General features: G+C 40.7%; 1 protein-coding gene across 7 annotated transcripts in view; it reads right to left on the bottom strand.

The window, feature by feature from the left end:
• SPTAN1 (spectrin alpha, non-erythrocytic 1) overlaps positions 1–23013 on the bottom strand; it is a 67205-nt gene that overhangs the window by 17249 nt on the left and 26943 nt on the right. For 2 of the 7 annotated variants that reach the window (XM_039506523.1, XM_039506525.1), the window contains 22 exons: positions 22705–22827; positions 21600–21817; positions 20687–20779; positions 20091–20225; positions 19134–19282; positions 17779–17838; positions 15132–15330; positions 13561–13665; positions 12712–12732; positions 12207–12242; positions 10366–10413; positions 6937–7028; positions 5667–5811; positions 5375–5556; positions 5085–5184; positions 4670–4867; positions 4399–4545; positions 3625–3728; positions 3298–3460; positions 2734–2748; positions 729–860; positions 206–343 (listed from right to left, as the gene is read on the bottom strand). In XM_039506523.1, coding sequence (XP_039362457.1) covers positions 206–343; positions 729–860; positions 2734–2748; positions 3298–3460; positions 3625–3728; positions 4399–4545; positions 4670–4867; positions 5085–5184; positions 5375–5556; positions 5667–5811; positions 6937–7028; positions 10366–10413; positions 12207–12242; positions 12712–12732; positions 13561–13665; positions 15132–15330; positions 17779–17838; positions 19134–19282; positions 20091–20225; positions 20687–20779; positions 21600–21817; positions 22705–22827 — 2603 coding nt within the window. The remainder of the gene's footprint in view (positions 1–205; positions 344–728; positions 861–2733; positions 2749–3297; positions 3461–3624; positions 3729–4398; positions 4546–4669; positions 4868–5084; positions 5185–5374; positions 5557–5666; positions 5812–6936; positions 7029–10365; positions 10414–12206; positions 12243–12711; positions 12733–13560; positions 13666–15131; positions 15331–17778; positions 17839–19133; positions 19283–20090; positions 20226–20686; positions 20780–21599; positions 21818–22704; positions 22828–23013) is intronic. The other 5 variants (XM_039506522.1, XM_039506526.1, XM_039506524.1 and 2 more) reach the window with 3 other exon arrangements.

Below are 23013 nucleotides of genomic sequence, written 5' to 3'. Positions count from 1 at the left end.
GTCTCAGACATGGAAGATTTTATGCAAGCACGTTTCCTGCCAACATCAGTGTAGGCAATGACAAGCATAGAAACTTCCCAAACACTTGTTTTTTATTCTCTCAAGAATTTTTTGGAGCACATCACATATCAGCAAAGGGAACTAGTATCACAGAAACTGCAGTCCCTTCAGAGTGCATAATCCCCAATCCAGGGTAGTCAGGTACCTCTGACAGCCAAAAGTCAAAATCCTTGATTCCAGTATTGAAATTCTGCTGTTTGTTGGCTTCCTTCAGCTTCTGACTCTTCTCTGCTGATTTCTGCACCAGGAACTGCCACTGGTCATCCAGAGCAGCTAAACGTGCCTGTTACAAAAAGGAGAAAATAAACGCTCAGAAGCAAAACAAAATCCCTAATAAATGTAGCAAAGGAACACACTGTACACATTTGGTTGCTGCTTCTACAACTATAGATTATGCAGTTATTCATGCGATCTAGGAAAATTCTCCATTGTCTGCCTCTCCATTTCACTTTTACATTCTGACAGAAGAATCAGAAAACATTACTAATTTCAAAGCAAAAATGGGACAAAACAGTTCTCATGCTCCATACTGCACAGTTAAACAAGGACTTAAAAAAAAAAAAAAAGCTTCTACAAAAGAAAGTGGTTTTCCTCATTCTAACAAAATATAACTATATAATCAGTTGAAGGCTACATGTCATTAACTATCCTATATGTGCTGCACCTACCTTCACTGCATCCTCACTGCCGGCACATGCTCCCCGATCAATGAGAGAATTCCCCATGTCAATGACTCCACGGATCCGGTCTGCATTGGCATGAAGTTCAGCTTCAAAGGCCTGGTGTTTCTGGTGTTTGCTCTGAATGCAGCAAAAACAAAGCTGTTAAGGACTGGACATGGGGCTCCCAAATTATTCTCATGGATTGAGAAGAGAATGCAAGCATGGTCTGCATAGACAGGGTTAGAAGGAAGCGAGTTTGTGTGTAGTCTAATCTGGGGAAATACTTAATGCCTTATGTAAAATCATGAAAATCCAAATCTCTCTGTAGGCATTTACATCACATTCACCACTTGCTCTCTCAGTCTTACTAAGTGAGCATTAGGCTGTTTTTGAACCAGCATGTCTACCTGTGATTGGACATTTACACTAATGTTCCTATATCAGCATATATCTCCTGCATTTTAAAGGGGGCTGAAACACATTTCTAACGTTAAGTTTTGCTATTCTCCAAATATGGATTTCTGGTTTACATGGCAACACTGCTAAAAAAAACACTGACTGTGTTTGTATGTACCCTGAACATGGTGGCTGCTCCACACTGATCAGTTCTAGAGGTTTATGACTTTTCCCATCCAAATACATGTGTCAGGAGGGAAAAATCCTCACCCCAACCTGCATCTTTTATGCAGTTTTCATATGAGAAGATATTGAGTCACCATATGACTCAATTATGTGGTAAAACAATGAGTTAAACATAGTTAGCAACTCAAAACTATTTAAGAAACAACGCTTAGCTGTTTGTGGAAATTTGTCTTCACTGAAAATTGAAGGCACCATGAGAACAACAGGAGCCACAGGAAGGGAGTGAATAAGCAGTTTTCTTTCATATACACGCATACACCCACCATAAGCATAAACAATGGAACAAGAACGACAAAACAGTATTTGCAAGTATCAACTCCACATGCTAGTAACACTGGACAAATACATTGTCCTGAGGGAGGATGGAAAGGAAGGTGATGGTTAGAGTAAAAATAAAAATGCTACAGTACTGTTATGAAAAATTCTGCATGGCCTGCTTATTCTGAAAACTGCTATTGCTGAAGGTTGTGATTATACTGTATACCAGCTAAACTCCACCCATTTTTTGGCATATAAATTCATTATGCTGGAGAATGAAAAAAGCTTCTCATAGTACAAAATGTCAATCTATTACCACCAAAACAAATTCACACTCTAGGGCAATGACAGATGACATTTTTGTTTGAGTAGCCAATATATAGATAGTGCAACCTCCAGGGCCAGAAAGACAAACACTGCTTCCTTCACTTGTGCCCCTCCCTCCTTACCCTAGTCACTTCTCCACTCTTTGCTTTGCTCTGTCCTCTTTCTAATTCTTCTCCTCCTTGGATTCTTACCACTCCCATCAGCCTTCCACAGATACTCTCAGTTCTGCAATCTTCCCTCTACTTCTTCCACAAACTTCTATCCCTGCAAACTGTGGGCAATGTGGATCTCCCACTTTCACTGATACCCGTCCTTCAGAAATTTTGACTCCAGACATAAGTGAGTGGAACTGACATCACATGGCCATGGGTTAATCACCACAGCTCTAGGTCCAGCAGGAATGAGGACAAGACATGTCCAGTAGCCACATATTTAAAAAAGGAGGATGACAACCCATATTTTTGATTCCTTATGAACCACCCCTTAAAGAATTAATACCGCACCACAAATTAAACAGATCATGCAGAACACATCTGCAAAACAAATACGTAAGTAAATGGTGTTTAAGAGGCATTAACTAAACAAAAAAGCAACATCCAAAAACACTGAGGCCTATGGTAACATCTGTTTCAAGGTCAATGAATATTAGAAAAATGGAAAAGAAACTGGATGAATTAATGGATGGAGCAACAGACTGAACACAACCAGACTTTGTTCTCACATATAATCTATACAGAGGAACAAACACCTACCATGGCCAGTCCAACCAAACTACAAAACTTACCAGCAGTTTGGAAAGCTACAAAACAGATCAAGAAGAGAAGAGTTCAGTGCAGTCATACTGATCCACATATCAGTATTAAAAACACAGGAAATCACTTAAAGAGTTTTTCTTTAATAATGAAAAATAGATGAAGATCTGCAACTTAGGACAGTAAGTGGGGGTGGGACACAAGAGACATTTATAAAAGATAAATTCTTATTTTATCATCTAGTTGTTGGGGAGAAGAGAGGATAGGATGTCTTATCAAATTTACACTGGAGCATAACTGCCTAGGATTTGTGTGAATTCTGGCAGCATATTTATGAGGATATTACATATTTTATTAAAAAATAATTACTGCCTTCTATTTCGGTCCTTTTTCTATGCATATTGCATGTCTCCATAATGAAAGGATTGCTTTATTTACATTTTCTCCCCTTTAGAAGATTAATTCCAAACAATTTGTTATCCCTTTAACACGGAATTGGAATTTTTCCTGTGCACATCCTGTTATCAGCAACAGGATATGCCACATGGAATTAAACTTTCACTCCATTTGACTTTCTTGGTCAAATAATTATTCACCTGGATGTTTGTGGGATCCTTATAGGATTCATCACTTGCAGTTTGGAGTTTTTCACTGATCCAAGCCTCTATTTCATCAACATCACGGCTGAATTGCTGGAGGGTCTGAGATTCTCCCAGTTTAGACCTCTTCTCAATCATCTGAGCTTTCAAACGACGCCACCTGTACATAATCAGAGATATGGTTCATACTCACCAGTACCTATAAGAACAGGCATGAAGTAGAAGACTATGTACCATCATAAAAGCTACATATTGGCTCTAAACAATTTCCTTCTTTTCAGAAGGTATCCACAGCTGATCTAACAATGAAATTAGCACACCAACCTGTCCAGAACTTCATTGCGTCTGTTAGAAATGACCCCTTTAGCATAGTGGTCAGCAGAAATCAGCTGGTCAGCAAACGATTGCAGGGCAGCAATCTTTTCTTCCTGTTCAAAACAAAAGGACACAAGTTGGGTGTATTCAGATACTTCAAAAAAACCAAAAAGCCACTGTTAAGAGTTGTGTCAGAACTAGAGTAGGGCATCCCTTTGAAAGAAGGCTGGTATCTTGTTAATATGAGTCTAAGGAAATCAGCCCTATGTCAGGATGAGCAGAACTCCACTTACGAGCACGTGGGAGATCCTGCAGATCAGACATTGAAAAGAAAATTCTTTTGGCCTCTGTCAGAACGACAGAGGAATTTCTCTCAGGATCAGAAAGGGCTCTTTCAGGATTTAGAGGATGTGGAGAAACACTGATTTTTTTTCAGTGTAAGGCTTTCCAATACAAACCATTAAATCACTTACTCTTTTCACAAGAAATATGCTGTACTGTGATTCATGCTGCCCTAGAATACCTATTATTTTATTGCATCATGTTCATAACCAATCAATAACAAACCCCTTATTATCTACAGTGATAGTAGCTATTTCTCAGCTTTGTAACCAGTTTCTAACCTGCTAAATATTTAGAACAAATCTTTATAGGGTTCTAAACTTTAGAGTCACATCACCAACATCAGATCTATCATATCCTGTTGACCTTAAAAGAAGTTTTCAGGAGCTGAATGTAAAATAAAATACAACAGCTGTCACCCACTTTGGATACATCCCTCACCTGGACATTGATTGCTTTATCAAAGTCTTCGTGTTTCTTGATGAGAGCCTCCACACTGTCTAAGGAGTCTCCTTTATCTTCTGTGTTCAGAAAAGCCTCCCGGGCAGCCATCCAGTTTTCTGCTTGTTCACAGTCCCGATGAAACAGCTAAGGAGAAGGAACACAGGTAGGAGAAGACTAACCAGTGAGTACTGCCCACTGGTGGCAGTGAAATAAAAGTTTCCTTAAGAAAGCATACTATTAAAAAAAAAAACAAAAGGCAGCAAAGTACCTGTAGTTCTAGACACTGGTCCAGCATCATTCTACGCTGGACCCAGGCTTTCTCCAAGTCTGCCCGTTCTTGATCTAGAATATCCAGTTTCTCCTTGATCTCTGGGCTGGCATAGTGTCCATGAGCCAAAAGTTGTTGCCCAAACTGCTCAAATGCCTGGAAAGTGCCAGCCCTGGCATCTATTTCAGTGCGATGTTCCTGTAAGGGAGGGGGGAGAAGGGGGAGAAAAGAGGTTTAATAACTAGAAGCAGAATGCTAAACTGCGGGGAAAGATGTTCTCAGTCTCGTCTTGGAAACATACATGGGGAGTCTCAAAAAACCACTGTGGAACTGGTTTACCAACAGAGTACATAAAACTGATTTTAACAGCGAATGTTCATACCTACAGAAAAATGCAGAGGGCTCTTGCACATACCTGGTGTCTCTCCAATAAAGCCTCAGCTCCAGTCACATCCTTTGCCAGTTCATCTGAGGACACCAGTCCCCGGATTCCATTGATCCAAGACATGAGGTCCCTGTAACCATAAAAGCAACCAAACAATGGGGTTGTGGTTTTTTTTGTTTGTTTGCAGCAAGTCTGATTAGGGAGATGAGTTATCTTTCACCACTCCAACAAATATTCAGTTTAAGTCATATACTACATGTACTTAAATTAATAACTAAACTAACAGTGGGGACCAGGAATTTGATCAGTTTAGTTTTTACCTGAAGTCACTGAGGAAACGCTGCAGGTCATGAGAATCCCCAAGCTTCTCTTTACGCTGGTCGGCGCGTTTCCCCAGGCTATTCCAGGCCTGGTTCAGTTCAGTACATTTTTCTTGGAGGTCTTCAGCAGATTCTGGGTGTGACTGAATCAGGCGCTCAGCAGTCTCACCTAAAGAGTTCACCTGGCAATAAAGGAGGAGGAGTAAGAAGAAAGGCAGGAACCTCTTTTGCAGTACCATCATTACTGCTACAGAAAGCAAGTAACCCATGTGTTCTGGTCTCTTGGTCTGACCTTGTCTCCAAGAGCTGCCAAATCTCTCTCAAAGCCTTCATGCTTTCGCTGCAGAGCCTGCACACTGGCCAGATCATGTCCATAGTTGTCTGTATTTAATGCCTGATTCTTTTCTTCAATCCATTCCTTTGTTTCATCAGCATCTCTGGTTGGGGAAAAAGGAAAAACACAAATGAAGGACATACTAGAGTTTCATCAAACTCCAGGCAGCCTGTTTCCATAAGGTCTTAAGTATCTAATACTTCCAATTTTTTTAACTGTCTGTTTTAAAGTGGAAGTTAAACTCTCAGAGGTAAGAAAGAATATTGGTATCATTTAAAAAAAATCAGAATTTTTGGTGCCCTTCAATAATAAGCTTTCCTCTGACAATCTCAAGACTTCATAAATCAAGCTTCAGATTACACCTGTGAGACAGTGTGAATTCTCAAGATCACGAAGGCAATCTCTGGCAGAGCTAGGAAACAAATCTAGGATCTCCTAATTCTCACACTCCTGTGCTGTAACCATCAGAGAAACTTTCCTCTCTCTAGCGAATGCAGACAAAGAATACAAAGAGTTCTTGTTGGACATGGATTAAGATATTCATTCCTTTTCAGGAATGAATGTAGCAGGAGAAATTAATGACAATTGTGGAAGAGGTTGGGGCAAAAAGTTGGCATCTGTTGGGCTGACAGCATCTTAGCCGCAGAAGTAAGAATGGTGCTGGTGGCGGTAAATGCAGACAAAGCAGAAGCAGTGATACACAAATGTTTAGAAGCCTATCAGCTGTGACAAATAACTGAAGGGAGAAGCTGCACCTGTGTGTGGTAGCCAGCTGGCAAAGGGATGGAGAAGAGAGAAGAGAAAGCTCATGATAGCAGTTCTAGAGAGAGAAAGGGCACAGCATGGTGGGAGCACTGCAACCCCTTTAAAGAATATCACTGATCTGAAGATAAAGGTTTACGGTAGAATCCTACACTTGGCTTCCATACTGATAGTGACACGCTAATATCACAAGATGCCTCTGTCAGCAATAAAACTAAGGCGGCCAATTTTTTAATTAAAAATTTTAATGCAAACACAGACTAGAGAACTGCTCCTCACCACAGACCCGGTCCAACTTCCACTGAAGCAAATGGAAAACGTCAATGGGTGTTTGACAAGGCCCTGTATGAGCTGGTGTTTGTTCTCTTAGAATTAAATGTTTTTACATTAAACCGAGAATAAAAATTGCATGTAAAAACTACCACTACAACATTATGTGATGTACCTGAGGCAGTGCGCTCCTTACCTGTGAAATCTCTGGACTTCATGGGCACTGCCCAGCAGCTGGCTTCGCTCCTCTGCCATCTGCTGCAGAGATCTCCAGCGCTCATTTAGTTCCTGAAAGGGAAAAATGGAAATGAAGCCTCAGCACTGCACCTGATGTTGACAGGTTAAACAATGTTATGTATTTATTTCTTGTTTAAAAGAGAAAGCTTCGTTACTCCAGGTCATACTAAATGACAAAAAAGAGTTACCTTTTCCGTAACTGGTGTTCAAGATGTGTTACTCATGTCCATTCCATATTAGGTGTGTGTGCTCGCCACATGCACCGGTGCTGGAATTTTTTCCCTCAGCAGTATCCGTATGGGACCGGCTCTGGCACCCCCTGGAGTGGCGCCCGCATGGCATAAGGGGCACCCCCAGCTCCCCTCACCCTCAGTTCCTTCTTGCCAGAAACTTCAACCGTGGGGAAGGAGGGCAGGCCATGGAATCTCAAAGAACACCAGTTACAGAAAAGGTAACTGTCTTTTCTTCTTTGAGTCCTTGCTCATGTCCATTCCATATTAGGTGACTTCAAAGCAGTACCCCTGGAGGTGGGTAGGAGTTCATGGACATGTAGATTGCAACACAGCTCTGCCGAACCCAGCGTTGTCCCTGGCCTGCTGAGTGATGGCATAATGAGCGGTAAACGTGTGGACAGAGGACCAAGTTGTGGCTCTACAGATGTCCTGGATAGGGATGTGCGTGCCAGGAAGGCTGCCGAAGACACCTGCGCTCTCATCTAGTGGGCTTTGACAATTGGTGGAACCCCCGCCAGGTCATAACAGGTCCTTATGCACGAGGTGATCCAATTGGAAATCTTCTGTGAGGACACCGGATGACCCTTCATCCTATCAGCTGTAGCAATGAAGAGTTGCATAGATTTACGGAAAGTCTTGGTACGTTCTAAATAAAAAGCTAAGGCCCTCTGGACATCCAGGGAGTAGCTGCTGACAGGCTCAAGAGTGTGCCAAACCAATGTTGGCAAGGCCACGCCGGGGCTATCATGATAACCTGCGCCTGGTCTCTCTCGATCTTTGCCAGGGCCCTGCTGATGAGTGGAATCAGAGGGAACTCGTACATCAGGCTCCCTGACCACGACAGGAGGAAGGCATCAGAGAGGGAGTCCTTGCTCAGACCCTGTTGAAAACAAAACCGGTGGCATTTCCTGTTCTGTCTGGTAATGAACAGGTCCACTTGGGGAGTTCCCCAGCTTTGGAAGATCATGCAGGGTACCTCTGGATGGAGTGACTACTCGTGGGGAGAGGAGAAGTCCCTGCTGAGCTGGTCTGGCAGCATATTCCTGACACCGGGAAGGTGACAAGCTTCCATGTGGATTTCATGGCTGATGCAGAATTCCCACAGATTGAGTACCTCCTGACAGAGAGCTGACAAGCGCTCTCCCCCTTGCCTGTTGACATAGAACATGGAGGCTCTACTGTCCATCAGGACTTGTACCACATTGCCTGACAGGTGGGGCAAGACGACTCCGCACACCAGCTGGACTGCTCAGAGCTCTTTGATGTTTATGTGTAACTGTGCATCCTCCATGGACCACATCCTCTGAGTCTGGAGGTTGCCGGGATGGGCCCCCCAGCCGAGATCCAAAGTGCCCGACACCAACTCAATGGAGTGAGGAGGGTTGTTGAATGGAACCCCTTCCAGGACCACCATCTCAGTGAGGTATCATCTGGGGAATGGTAACGAACTTTTCCAGGGGCAAGGAAGTCCCTCTTGATGGGGATTGGTACTACTGAAGTGGGGACGCTTGCATAGGTCTCATCACAAGTCTTCCCTGAGACCGGGGCACCGGTGTGGGCAGCACCGGGAGCATATGGATCTCCTGAGCTGCTCAAAGAGCTTTGGGAGTCGATTGCACCTGAAGCTGGCTAGGGCCTGCACTGCTATCTGGGGGTCGCAGGCAAAGCATGTGATGGGCTGCACTGCTCAACTTGAGCTGGGGCCTGACTTCCTGAAGGGGGTGTTGAACTACCATGGGGGACCGGCGCCAGCTTCTGGATGGCGCCAGAAGAGCACTGCACACGGAGACCGTGGTGCTCAGTGCGGAGTCAGAACGCTCTGGTGCCGTAGCAAGTGCTGACTCCATTAGGAGCACTATCAGACGGATATTGTGTTCCTTCTTCATCCTAGGTTTAAAAGACTTGCAGATACAGCATGTGTCATTTATGTGCCCTTCACCTAAGCACCTTAGGCAGCTGGTATGTGGATCGCTGACGGGCATAGGCCGTTTGCAGCTATCGCAGGTCTTAAAGCCTGGGGACCAGGGCATGCCCTGTCCCCTGGCTGAGTTCTGTTTGGGACTAACGAAAAGTTGAGAACTACTAACTATATACAACTATATTACATGTTTTCAAAGTTCAGAAGAACAGAAAACGAAACAACGCTAGCCAAAGCAGCAGATGTTCCAGCACTGTCACTGGCAGCAAGAAGGAACTGAGGGTGGGGGGAGCCAGCGGCACCCCTTACACCACACCATATGGGCACCACTCCAGGGGGCGCCAGAGACAGTCCCCTATGGATACTGCTGAGCGAAAAACTTCTGGCACCTGTGCATGTGGCGAGCACACACCTAATATGGAATGGACACGAGCAAGCACTTGAAGACCTCCATGACCTGAAATGTAAATCCAATAAAGATTTATTTTCAAATATTTTGCTCACTGTGCTTGTATAGTTACATTTCTTAAGGTATAAAGGTGCTTCAAATTCTCTTTAAAGAAAAGGAAAGGAAAAAGGCCCTATGAAGACCTATTTTCAATCCACAGACTTCTTTGTAGAAGCAAAATCCTTTTGTGATTCCCAACACTGCTGCCTCTCCATTTTGGCTCCCTAAAGGTTTCATTCCACAGATCTGCTCAAAAGGCCGCTTGGAACACTGGCAGTCCATGGACAACAGTCAGATTACTGCCACTTTAAAAAGATTATGGCAGAAATGGTAGTCTTCCTAAAAATGTTACTTAGTGCTTTAAGAGCACATAAGCAAACTACTTAGAGAACAGTGGGTGGTGGGAAATGAGCTAGGACGAAGGCCAAAGTTATCTTTGAGCATAACTGAAGGTTTCTAACTGCAGGTTGTCCACACACACACACACGTCATTGGATTTCTATTTGCTGCTTTGATCACAGAACAATGCACTGGTTCAAGGAACTATACAGCAAGTTATAAGTGTTTCTCCTGCGATGTGGAAGCAGGTAACTTTATGCTATGTATGTGCATAAAGCACCTGTTGTATTCTGAGAAGCAGATGCTGTAAATTGGCATTTATTTTAACATGTTTAGTCAAAAGGGTATGAAGGGCAATAGAACATGGAGGCAGAATGGTGAACACAAAGAAGGTGATGAGAGAAAGCTGTTACTTCTCTGTGAGTAGAAGCACCACAACTGGATTCTTACCTTGATGGAATTAAAGGTGGCCACTGTATGCACCATCATACGTGCAGACTGTATGAGGAAAAAGCAAAAATGGTTAAAAAAAAAATCAAAATCAAGCAGTTAAATTTCTATCCTAACAATCAAGTGTCATACCATACTAACAAAAACTCAGACACCCCAACACAACTTAGTTTTGGCCACAAACAGGTTTTGTAAGATAGATTTTACAACAAGTAGAATGAATAGAAATGTTCATGATTTTATAAGTTTCAATTACAAATTTTTAGTGTCCATTTTCTTCTACAGCATTGTGAACCCATCGTTGTCTCAGACGAATGATTGCTTTTTGCATGTAGTGTTGCAGTAATTTTGTTGGTCCCAAGATATTAGAGGAAGAAGGTGAGTGAGGTAATATCTTTTATTGTACCAATGTCTAATTTTTTTACAGTAGCACCTCAGAGTTATGAACACCCTGGGAACAGAGGTTGTTCATAACTCTGAACAGTACATCACGGTGGTTCTTTCAAAAGTTTACAATTGAACAATGACTTAATAAACCTTTGAAACTTTACTATGCAGAAGAAAAATGCTGCTTTCTCCTTTTTTAGTAGTTTACGTTTAACGCAGTACTGGACTGTATTTGCTTTTTTTGGGTATCTATGCTGCTGCCTGCTTGTGTACTTCCGGTTCCAAATGAGGTGTGTGGTTGACTGGTCAGTTTGTAACTCTGAGGTTCTACTGTATTAGATTTTGTATTTTTAGATTGGTTTTTGTATTTCAATCAGCATATAAGTGGTGAAAGACAGATTTTTTTAAATTTAATTAGTTGTAACAGCTTAAGGTTTTACAGACCACAGTAATTTAAAAATGTGTATAAATATTATCTTGATAGTATTCCTTTAAAAGAGAACCACAGCCTTAATGAGGGTTGAAAAGACAAAGAACCTGAAAAGGCAACTCTGACAAATGGAAACTTTTTCAAAATAAAATATGCACCGAGAATGACAAGTGTTCAACAGATTTAAGTTTAACTGAATTTTTGACAAAAATCATCCCAGCAGGTAATTAAAATATTCCTGAAAGGCTAAGAAAACATTTGAGACTAGTGGAAACAAACTGGAAAAATAATTGACTGAAGCCTCTCCTCTCCTTTGGAATGTAAAAATCTCCTTTCTTCTACCACTGATGGATTGCTCACGGAATTCATTCTTTCGTGCACACTGTATAGCGGAAGGGGAGCTTAAATCATTCACAGTGAGACTGTCATCTTCCCATTAAGAGCCATATTGCCAGTTAAAAGATCTGAACTACAAATCGTCTTTGTACAGAAGTGGAAATCAGTCCTTTGTTAAAGACTTTCAAATGGAAAACGTCATTTTGCTATACAGAAAGGAAACGGATTACTGTGGTTTTATATATAAAGTGCAGTTTGAGATTTCTACAGTGAGTTATCTTGCTGAGGACATGCTATTGTTCATTGTTGTGTGCATACTTGTAATGAAGACTAGACATGAGGCAAGTTGAGGGTGTTTGTTTTTTGTTAATATTACCTCTGAGACAGCAGCACCTGTATAGTAGCTTTATACTTTAATACAGTGTGCGGGATGACGACATCAGTTAATTTCTACTGATTAGTCCACAGATTTTTCATACTGTGCATTTAAAAAAAAAAAAAAAAAAATCTATCTACTGTGAATTGACCTGACTATTGGAAGAAGGGACCAGGACAGCACTCAATTACTACTCATAAGGAACGGAATGTGTGTGTTAGAAGGATGTAAGGCCCTAAGAGATGATGTAATGTGCAAGAATGTTATTACTTTTCCTATCTGTTAGATGGGCCACCAAATAGTCAGACCTACCTTCCAAGGAGACGCGGTTTTGGAATCAGTTTCATCCTGTTTAAAGGATTAAGGGAAAACTTTAGACACATCAAGAAAACACAGAAAATGGAAGTTAACCAACACCCTGTTAAATTTTCAAGGATCAAGACACCCGATTAAGTTATTTATGTGCACACAATCCTTTCAGAATTATTTTAAAAAATTAAAAAATGCATGTTGGTAAATATATATATATCAGGGCCACATGAGCTACCCTACACTGAGTTGGCTACTGGCTTGAGATATAAGTAACACAGGGTGAATGCATCAAAAAGATAATATCCCTGAATTTGGCTGAAGAAGGTAAGAGAATTTTTGTGTTTCCCTTCAAAGCCATTATCAAGAAAGAGAGAGAGAGTTCTGAGAAAGATGAACTCTGACCCAAAAGGGATCTCAGTCACAAAATCTTCTCTTCTATATGTCCAAGCCCTCTTTCTGTTAAAGCTTCTGCAAGACAGCATGCAAATATCATAACAATGCTTACCCTGGGCATGCCATAGACTTCCTGTAAGGGAAAAGAAAATGGATATGTTATTTTGTAAAAGAAAATCTAGAAAGATTTGATTCTGAGGAAAGGGAAGGAAATGGGATGAACAATGTAATCTACAAAGAGGAAGCAAAAGTATTCTGCTATGTCGACCTTCTGTGTACTACCAGCTGAAGAACATGATCAAATCAAAAAATACATGCAGCACAAGTGGCAGAGTTTTGATACTCACAGTGAGTTATGGTATACATTATCTCAGGATTTATAAAGGAACAAGTGTTTTCGGTGCTCTTGCTATAATTGTCGATATTGTGTAGAATTATTTACACAAGCAAAAGCAGTCATGGAAAATTATAATAATACTTGGGCATTTATATTGCATTTTAAATTTACAAAGAACTGCATGAACAGTGGAGTGAATTTATCCCATTAACCAACTAATCCTCACCTCCGTAAGGTCTAACAGTATTATCAAAAATGTAGAAACAAGGACAGAGAGATTAAATGACTTGCCCAAAGCATCACTACTAGTCATAGAAAATCCACATACTATTAATTTAGAACTTCCAAGTATTAAAAAAATTAAACATTATCTAGATGTATGTTATAGCACTATTTACTTTGAAATGATCTAAAGGCTACCCTGCTGACCAAAGCCACTTTAGGATGCCACTTTTAGACAACCGGCAATCTAGAAAAAAGAATAAGTAGTGAAATAGAAGCAATAAAAATCTTAGGTGCAAAAGTGGAGGACAGATGGAAAAACAGGAGAAGAAAGGACAAAACCAATTCCATCTGTCTCTTATTATAAAATGGCAGCGGACCAAGTCACAAACAAACACAGACCTGTTGCTGTACTGCCTGTACTTCCTCTGCCATCAGCCCTTCAGATTCCAGGTCATTCGCAACCTTGTTTATGTCCTTTAGACGAGATTCATTGGCTTTCAAATCCTGCACAGAACAGCAAATATCACAGCATGAACATTTATATAAGCAAAACACAAGGCGGTAAGGCTGTCAATCAGAGGCATCAAAAGGTATCCAATTTATGAACAACAGGGATTTAGCCCTTTTGACCTTTCCTGTCATCAGTGGATGTACAATGCAGAGAGTCTTATGACAAGAAATCCCAACTGCCAGTGTCAATGGATTAAAGAACTGGACTACTGGAGTTTTCCCACACTAAAATAAAGTTAAAGTTAATTTCTAGACAGCGATGATATATCCTTTAAAACCATTCACTACAATGTTAATTTAAACTGCATTACCAAGAAGATTAAAAAATGATCAGCTATTGTGCTGAATAAATACACTAGAAGAGATGACTCAAGATGTGATTTTATGATACAGGCCACTATTTCTGGCTCCATAACAACTCATTAAATAGATTACTAAAAGTAGAAAAAGGGAAGTTATGTATTTCAGAATAAACATACACCTCTACCCCGATATAACGCTGTCCTCGGGAGCTAAAATATCATACTGCGTTATAGGTGAAACTGTGTTATATCGAACTTGCTTTGATCCACCAGAGTGCGCAGCCTGCCCCGAGCGCTGCTTTACCACGTTATATCCGAATTCGTGTTTATCGGAGTAGAGGTGTACTTCCTTATACTAGAGAGCTGGCACTGAAGTCTTGAAGGTGATATATTTTAAGTTCAGCAGTCAGTTTATTACAGAGACATCAAGGAGTTTGGCACCCATCTCTCACCTGTAATGTTAGGCCAGCTCAGACTGCTTGTTACTTAACATTCAAGCCGTAAATGCAATACAGCCCACATTGAATCACCAGTTATTCCAAATCATTAGTCCAGAGCCCCTGGCACTTCTATGCACAATGGCTCACAGAGCAAGAGGGAAAACATTTTAAAGCTCATTTACATCTCATGCAAGGCAAAATTCAGCCAATGTCATACACTCGCCAATGGTGGGTGGAGAAAAAAAAATAAAACCAATCACCTCCTCTTCAAAGCAGAGGCCATTATTGTTTCATGTCTTGTAGAATACTGTGAAGTTCAGAGAGCCTGATCACTCTGCCTTTAAACAAAGGGAGGGGGAAGCTTCCTTGTCTGGATGGCATACTCAGCATAGTGGAAGTAGTAAAAGTGGCACCTACAGTCAGTGCAGGAAGCTCCATGTTCAGAAATGCTAAATAAAAAGAGCGTTTCCTCTGGTGCTACATAGGTGGAGATAACATAGCAGAATACCAGCTTGGGCTGTGTGGATATGGGGTCACCAGCAGCAGAACCAGTAGAAATAAACTGAATGCTTTGCTTGCTTCACAGAGTTGTGGATTAGTAGAACTATACCAAACTATGAAGGGATTGTCATGGAAACCTCATCAGGAATCTGAGCTGAAGGATGACAAGACGACTTAGAATTATTGTGCTACATAAAAGGTTACATAAATAACCTACCTTCTGAAAGTCATCAAATTTCTTCTGCAGTACCTCAACCTGCTCCAAATCAGCCCCCACCTCTTCATTGGTGAGTGCAGACTCTTTCTCATTGATCCACTGCTGCAGCTCATTAGCCTCACGGAAAAGCATGAACTTTTTGCAACTTTTTTCCAGCATATCCTTGCGCTTCTCGCCCAGCTCAAGAAGGGAGTGATATCTGGAACATACAGAGAGGGAAGGTGGGGGACCGTCAGATCGCACCTGAACAGAGTTATAGTACATGAAGGTGATAAAAATGGACTAGTAGCACCAGCGATGAAGGAAATCCCTACAAGGAGATGCCAAATAAATCATTCTGCACAACAACAGACAATGATCATGAAGATGTAAAACCTGTAAGTTTCTATACTACACAGATCACAACACTGAACCAAGACCTCCCACATACAAGGCTTTTTTGATGGGCAGAAGCAAAGCAAATTGCAGCTTAGGATAAGGAATGCAGGTCAGCAACGCAGGGGTAGCTGCATAAAACATAGGCTCTTTTACTTATTTATCCTACCTTATATTTTGTTCATGCAACTATATCAAACATATGCATAAAATATGCTAAACACCACATTAAAGGGTTTTCTTCTAGTATATCAATTTCCCACAGCTCACAGATGTCCGACACAAGATTCTTGCCTGCCTGTTATTCAATGCAGTATCTGATGAATCCTTGGTGATTTTGTCTTTTTTCCCCTCCTTTCGCAAAGCAAAGATTTTCAATTGTGCAATAGAAATGTGCCTAATTCTGATTTCACTTGCACCATTTTTACATCTGTGTGATTCCTACTGATTTCAATTGAATTACTCCTGATTTACATTAGGATAACTGTGACAAGAATTAGGTCCTAAAGACATACTGACAGCTTAAAAAAAAGATACATAGTTTTCCTATGCCTTAGAAGACCAAAGCAAATTAATATTTTTGCCTACGGAGTTAGGCTCTCTCAGAACAAGTATTATATACAGAAATGCTGTGTAATTACTTGAAAAGCACAGGTAGGTGGGTGGGTAAATGTCTTCTGCTTATTTCTTGCAATAAAGTCTAAATATTTCCAACATATAACAAAGAGGAAGCAATGGATACAGATGGCCTTTGGAGCCCTTTTACAGGCTATGGCTGGTGAAAGACAGCAGAGAAGTCTTGGGGGACTGTGAATGCTTCTTTTTGGGAGGGCAAACTTGATGACCATTTTAAGGAATCTGTGGTTAGATCCTTATAGGAAAAACCACCTCTAAAAAATTCTCTAATTGCAATCCTGTTTCAAATCTTCTGGTGATGGGGCAGTTCCAGCAGCCTCTGGATTTCTCAAATTTCTTCAATCAAATTTCAAGCTTGAGTATAGTAGAGAGACTATTAATATCCATGACTGATTTCCATCTTCAAGCTACAGATAGAGGGAAAGTGTCCATTCTGATCTGATTAAATTAACAGCCATTAATACTATGAGATATCGTTGGGTCACCTGCAGCACCATACAAAGGTGAACAGGACACCTTTGCAATGATTTCATTCCTAAGACCAAGAGCACAGTTGGAGAAAAGCTAGACACTTTGGGCTCCAGTGTCAATACTGGATGTCCATACTTACTTGTGTGTCCTTTTCATGAAACTTAAATTCAGTGAAACCATTGTCATCTTGGTATCGGATTAAGACTGGAAGTCAGAAGGAAGCAAACTGGCTGAGACTGAGTCCACCTGAGACTCATGCAGAATGCTGCTGCTCATCTTCTGAATGGGATAGGCTGACATAAGCACATAGCACTTGAGTGTCATATTCTGCACTGACCATAAAAGTTTGCTTCAGGGTGCAATTTCAGGAACTCGGAAGCATAATTATATAGCCCATAAATGACCAATTCCAATTCCCTTCTAATCTGATTTTCCTTCAACTACTTTGTGACAATTAAGAATGATTAGGATGTTTCTGTTGTGGGTGCCTGAGACAAACTCTGTAGGTAAGGTGGCAGAGCATTCTCAAGTGAGAGCAATCACCCATGGAACTTGCTTCCTCTGGCGGTTTGTCAGAGCTCAAGGCAAAGTACATTTGTTCCAGCAGGTTTTAATAGACTATTTTAACTTAATCTTATGACAGTGAGGAACCTTCCTGTATGCCTGTAATGTAACTTTTATGGAGCAAAATAACAGGGTTTGATCACCCTTTGTGAATGGTATGATTATTTTAATTGTGTCTGTAAATAATTCTAAGCCATTCATATGTAATATGTTGTATTCCAATACACACACACCTTCATGTATGTATATAAATAGATCACATTTTTACATACACCTAAGAAACTGCAGGATTCTCTTTAACTCAGTCAATGGAGACAAGCAGATGTCTTGTTTCATAAGCAAGATCAGTATGGTAGAAAATAACAGCGCCTCCAGTTTAGCAAAGACAGAAGTGGCCAAGAAGATAAGCTGCTGTCTAGCTGTAAGAGATCATGTGCCAAATATCTACTACTGTTCTAAATTAAGACAATTCTACATTGTACAAATTGCTTCCATGTGTCCCTCTGGAGCAGCACTCCCAAAGGAGGAAAGAAAAAAGGGAGAATGAATAGGTAACTAGTATGGAGACAGCATGGTTTAGAAAGGGGTGAATCCTACTCACAGTTCTTCGACCTGTTTCATACGTAGAGATACACTGCCGACTTCCTTAGTTATGAGAGTCCTGCACAGACAGAGGGAGCACAGCAAAAGCATGCAAAAATTAGTTAGATTAACAAAAATAATGAAAGCAGCAGCTCCATCCAGGGGTCATTTGTGGTGGGAGATGAAGTTAAGAATTCACATTTAAATGGAGAAAGTTAGGTGCCATTCAAAAGCAAAATTTGAAGCAAATCAGTCAGTGCAAATCACGTAAAGAAATAATCAGCAGCACAGTTGAACTCACTACAGGGCCATCTCACTTCTCAATCATGCCATTCAGTTAAGAACTGAAAGGCACTCCCACCATTCCAAAATAATGCACTCTAGTTTCTAGCTCTCAGAAGCAGTGTGCAAGCATATATTAGAGTTACATAACAAACTGTTCAGGAATTTATTACTATTTAAGAACCTTGCGTTCTTTCCTCCCTTTAGTCTGTACTATGTATTACAGTATAATATAATCTTAAAAAAAACACAGGATTTCATTCTCAGTTTACAAAGCCAATAATTTACGAACACATTTAATAGCTGGTGTCTCAAAACAACTGAGTGGGTGGGAATTCTTGTAAAAGTGACAGTATAACTGTGAGAACAGCTGGGAGGGAGCATACAACTTATAGATTTTCCTTTCCAAGTAGTCTGATAAGATGAGCCTGTAGCCCACACCTATCCTCTACTGCTCTGCCTCAAGCTAATCTACAGCTACCATGTGCTGTAGGAGAGGCATTTACCAAGCATTCAGGCAGCTTTCTTCATCTGCATAGCAAATTAAAATTTTATGCAGGTAGATTTTAGCTCACATAGTGCAGAGTGGCAGAACTTTGTCTCTGAAAAACTGCAACAAGCCAGAGCCAAACAGCCATGACCCCTAAACAATTAATTGCCCAAGGCCAGTCCTGTATATGGAGTGTACTGTACTTCAGATAATCAGATTTAAGAAGGCGTCTCAAACATAATTGCGTGTTAAGACGTTATAATTACAAATATGAATGCTGCTTAGGACAGAAATAATTCACAAACAAGTTCAAGTTGTTAGGTACAACAACAACAAACGTGGAAAATAAAGTTAGACAGTAAGTTTAGCTCAATTTTCATGATTTGTACAGTTAAACTGGAAAAGCAGCAGAAGAATCTAGAATTAAGAATGAAATGGATCAGTTAAAAAAAGCATTTTACTGCTGTAAAAGTGCAACACTGAGTTCTAATGCAACTATCCACTGATGTTAAAGGGATGTCTATCTAAACTTGTAAAAGTGAGGCACTGGCCAACCCAACAAGTGCTGCGACTGATTTTAGGTCCTGTTAGTTAAGTCTTACTGGTTGTCAATTTGCTCCTGCCGCAAGGCTATGCTGCCCTGCTCCTCAAGTAGGTTCTCTCGGGATGCAGACTGAGCAGGGTCTAGTTTTTTCACATAGGCAGCTGGTACAAAACCCTGACGGTCATTCACTTCTACCTTCCACCAGTCCTGAAAGAAAGGAAAATACAACCTTGATTATATGTTCATCTTGATTAAGTATCATGGATACACAACCACAAACTGAAAACAAGCAACTTCTGTAACTGCTTGGAGGCTACTGCTAGCACCTGAACAGCACAAGAGAACTACCACTGCCCACATGTTTTCAGTGTACCTCATCAGCACGAGGACAGTCCTGTGAGTGTTTCTGCCCACAGGATTTTTGGGACCTGGATTCGTGCATTAACACCATTAGACTTTAAACACAAATGTTTTGTTTTTCTTTCAATAAAAAAAACAAAAAACAAAAACAAAACAAATGAACAAAAATACCATCAAGGTAGGAAGAGGCCTACCATAAATTCCACCCCTCTGCAAGAGGCCCCCTCAGATACTAAACTGAACCTGCTCTCAGTAATAATCCTCTGCAGTACCTTGGTGAATCTCCAATTTGATTTCCATGCTCTCTGCCCCCCTGGCCAGTAGGGCCGGAAAAGAATAGCCTCATCTCTCAATCATGAGCCCTTACGGTCAGTGAATGCTGAATGGTGATGGGATATAAAGAGAAAGAAGTCTCTCATGTAGAAAGGTGGTGGGTACAACAGTGACGAGGGTTGTAAAACAGAGGAAGAGGGGTGGAGCCTCTGGGAGGTTGAAGAGGGATGCCAAAGAACTGAGGGAGGAATGGAAGCACAGAATGACTATGTAAATGATTTAACTATGCTATGACAATGCTGTTTAACAACAAAAAAGCTCACTAGTGCATACAAGACCAAATGTACCAGGCAGTACAGAATCCTGGCAGGTGAGAGTTTACCTTGTTGGTGCTGTTGAGCAGTGTGAGGATGTCTCCCTTTTTCATTGTCACCTCCCGGGGACTCTTCTCTTGATAATCATAAAGAGCAAGGACCAGCTCTTTCCCAGTTTCATCATCTGTGGGAGCAACTTGTTGCTACCATGAAGAGGAGGAAAAAGAAAAATGCATTACACAACAGAAACTGCTGAATGTTGAAATGTAACTAATAAAGTTGTTCTACAAAGTATTGCGGCCTTAATTATACCTACTACAATGCCACGGTGTATTAAAGGATTCCTGTTTAGCAACTGATGAAAGAGTGCTAAAGTAGATTTGGGTGCCGTTTCTACATTCAAACCCACAAACAAGGCCAAAGGCTATATCAGTTCCATAAAAAAACCCAACAACCAACAACTGTTTTCAATCTGTGCTACATAGATGTCTGTTATCGATTACAATAGGCAGCAGTAGAGCAAAAAGATGAAGACCACTAACTTAAATCTGAGAACAAAACATGTTCTGCTGTAAGCACTCAGCAATAATGCTTGATAATAATAAGCTTTGTTTCTATTGACAAAACAGGAGTTTTAGAAACATGATTAGCCATCTTTCCTTACCCTGCATGACTGGGCCTGCTCCCTTAATGCCTGCATGCTACTGCCGTAAGCTGTAAGATCTGACATCAAAGCTTCATGTTTCTTCAGAAGAGCCTGAAACCAAATAAACATTGCAACATGCACATCAGAAAACCACTTCACAGATTCTACACTCTATTTATACACATGTTAATTTTAATGTGTATATATTGAATGCAGTTCTCATGAGAACTGCAGGACTAGCAGCTCTGGAGAGTGAAGACCTCTATTTAGCCACAAAACAGATATGGCACAGGTAGCAGCAGGGAAAGTTTTTGACACTGCTCCACTAATGTGCTTCAACCCTGACTAGGAGATTAGGGGATACCATCCTCTGGAAGTGAGAGCAGTTCAGACTATGTTCTTGAAGTTGCTAGCTTCTACTGCTTTGGAATTACCATCAAGGGTGTCAGTTTGTGTAATCTGTGATATAGCTACTATCCACTGGGAATTGGTTCAATACCACTAAAATAGCACTTTGAAAACCATCTCACAGCTATATATCATTAATGAACTACTGAAGGGCAGATTCGTACTAAAGACACAGGTGTGAAAGACTGTATCCCATTACCAATCCACTGAGATATTATGCCCTGTGTCTCCTCCACACAATATGAAAATCCTATAACAGAGTGAATAACAATGCCAACTTTCTTTGTAGCCTGTCTAACATCTTGCCAGGGAACTTTATTAATGGAGGTGGAGAACAAGAATACATACTCTTGTTTCTAAACTCAACTACGATTTGCTAGACGAGCAGCTTACTGTATATACTGTCCTTTTCACTTTCATATAAACACTAAACTTGCAGAACAACTCATTATCTTTATCAATCCTACATCAGATTTCCACTGCTACTTTTTGCACATGCAACAAACCACCACCAATACCACACCTCAGCAGAGTCTTCATCTTTTCCATAGTCTGTACTGCCCACAATGGGCTCCTTTTCCCTCATCCAGGATTCAGCCTCATTAGCATCAGCAAAGTACTGCTGGGCTTGCAGGGAGTCCTCTAGATCTTGTCGACGCTGAGAGGCCTTGGCTTTCAGCGATTCCCACTTCTGATTTAGCTCATTCAATTTGGCTTTCACGTCCTCAGCAGCAAAGTGTCCTAAATAATGAAAGAGCAGGAAAAGTGGGTTTGAAGACATTATTTATAGACATACAAATGACAGAAGGGACTGAACGATGACTTGCGGTTTTTTTTAATCACACCAGTCTGGTTTATGTAAAGCTATCCACCTTTCTTTGAATGGTTTTCATTAGCACACAAAACTTAGTCCAAGTTTGGCTTTCGGCATGCAGTGTCCTTTTGACACTAAATGAAAGTTACTGTTTTCTCTTGTCAGATTGGGCCAGGAACATTTGAGTCATTGAAGACAAAGCATATCCTGCCCTAATCATTTCCTTTCTATTTGTTTACAGTGATGCAGGAAAAGGCCAGTTCTTTCAACGCTCGAGTTTCTACTCAGAAAAAGACTCTGATTTGAAAAAGCATTTAGAATTTTGGAAAGAGGGGGTAACATTAGTAAGATTGCTGAATAAAAAATACTAATGTAAATGTAATATCACTAATAACACGAGCTACAGAGCTCCCATCACCATTGATTATTATTTCTCAGAATATTTAAAGGTAGTACCTTAAAATGAGACTTCAAGGAAAAAGTGCAAAGATCAGACAACACTAGGAGCCATGTATTAGGATAAAATTACAGCTCATTGGTTTAATGTGACAATTACTTTGTACCAATATGTAGGTGACTAGCAGCACTGGATGGAAATCTGTTAAATAGAAGATATGGATTTCCCCAGGAACACACATGTATTTCCATGTGAAGGACAGAGATAAATCAAAATCGGCTATTTAATCCCACTGGCAGAAACTATTATGCACATGCAAACTATCATAAAAGAGGCAATTGTATAGGCCAGAGGATGTAAAGTGAAAAAAGAACACTGAATTTCTGAACTAGGAAGGATTAACATATTTAGACGCACCCTCTTCCACCATGGCATTTCCTTTCTGGGTGACTGCTTTAATGCGCGGTTCATGGCCTGCAATTTCTGCCTGCAAGGCTTGGTGCTTCTTTAGCAGGTTCTGGACCCCAATCAAATCCTTGCCTGAAAGAGATCATAGGATATATCTTAATCTATGAGATCATTCAAAGTCATTGAAGTCAATAGGTTAAATAAAAGATTCTAGCATGAAACACATTGACTGAATCCTGCAAGATTAGTCAATGAGTAGGTCTGATTACAATCTAGATCTATTACTGTGTAAAATTAATTGCCCTATAAAAAGTTAGA

The sequence above is a fragment of the Mauremys reevesii genome, linkage group 19, assembly GCF_016161935.1.
Source record: "Mauremys reevesii isolate NIE-2019 linkage group 19, ASM1616193v1, whole genome shotgun sequence".
NCBI lineage: Eukaryota > Metazoa > Chordata > Testudines > Geoemydidae > Mauremys > Mauremys reevesii.
This window is presented reverse-complemented; position numbering and strand designations above follow the sequence as displayed.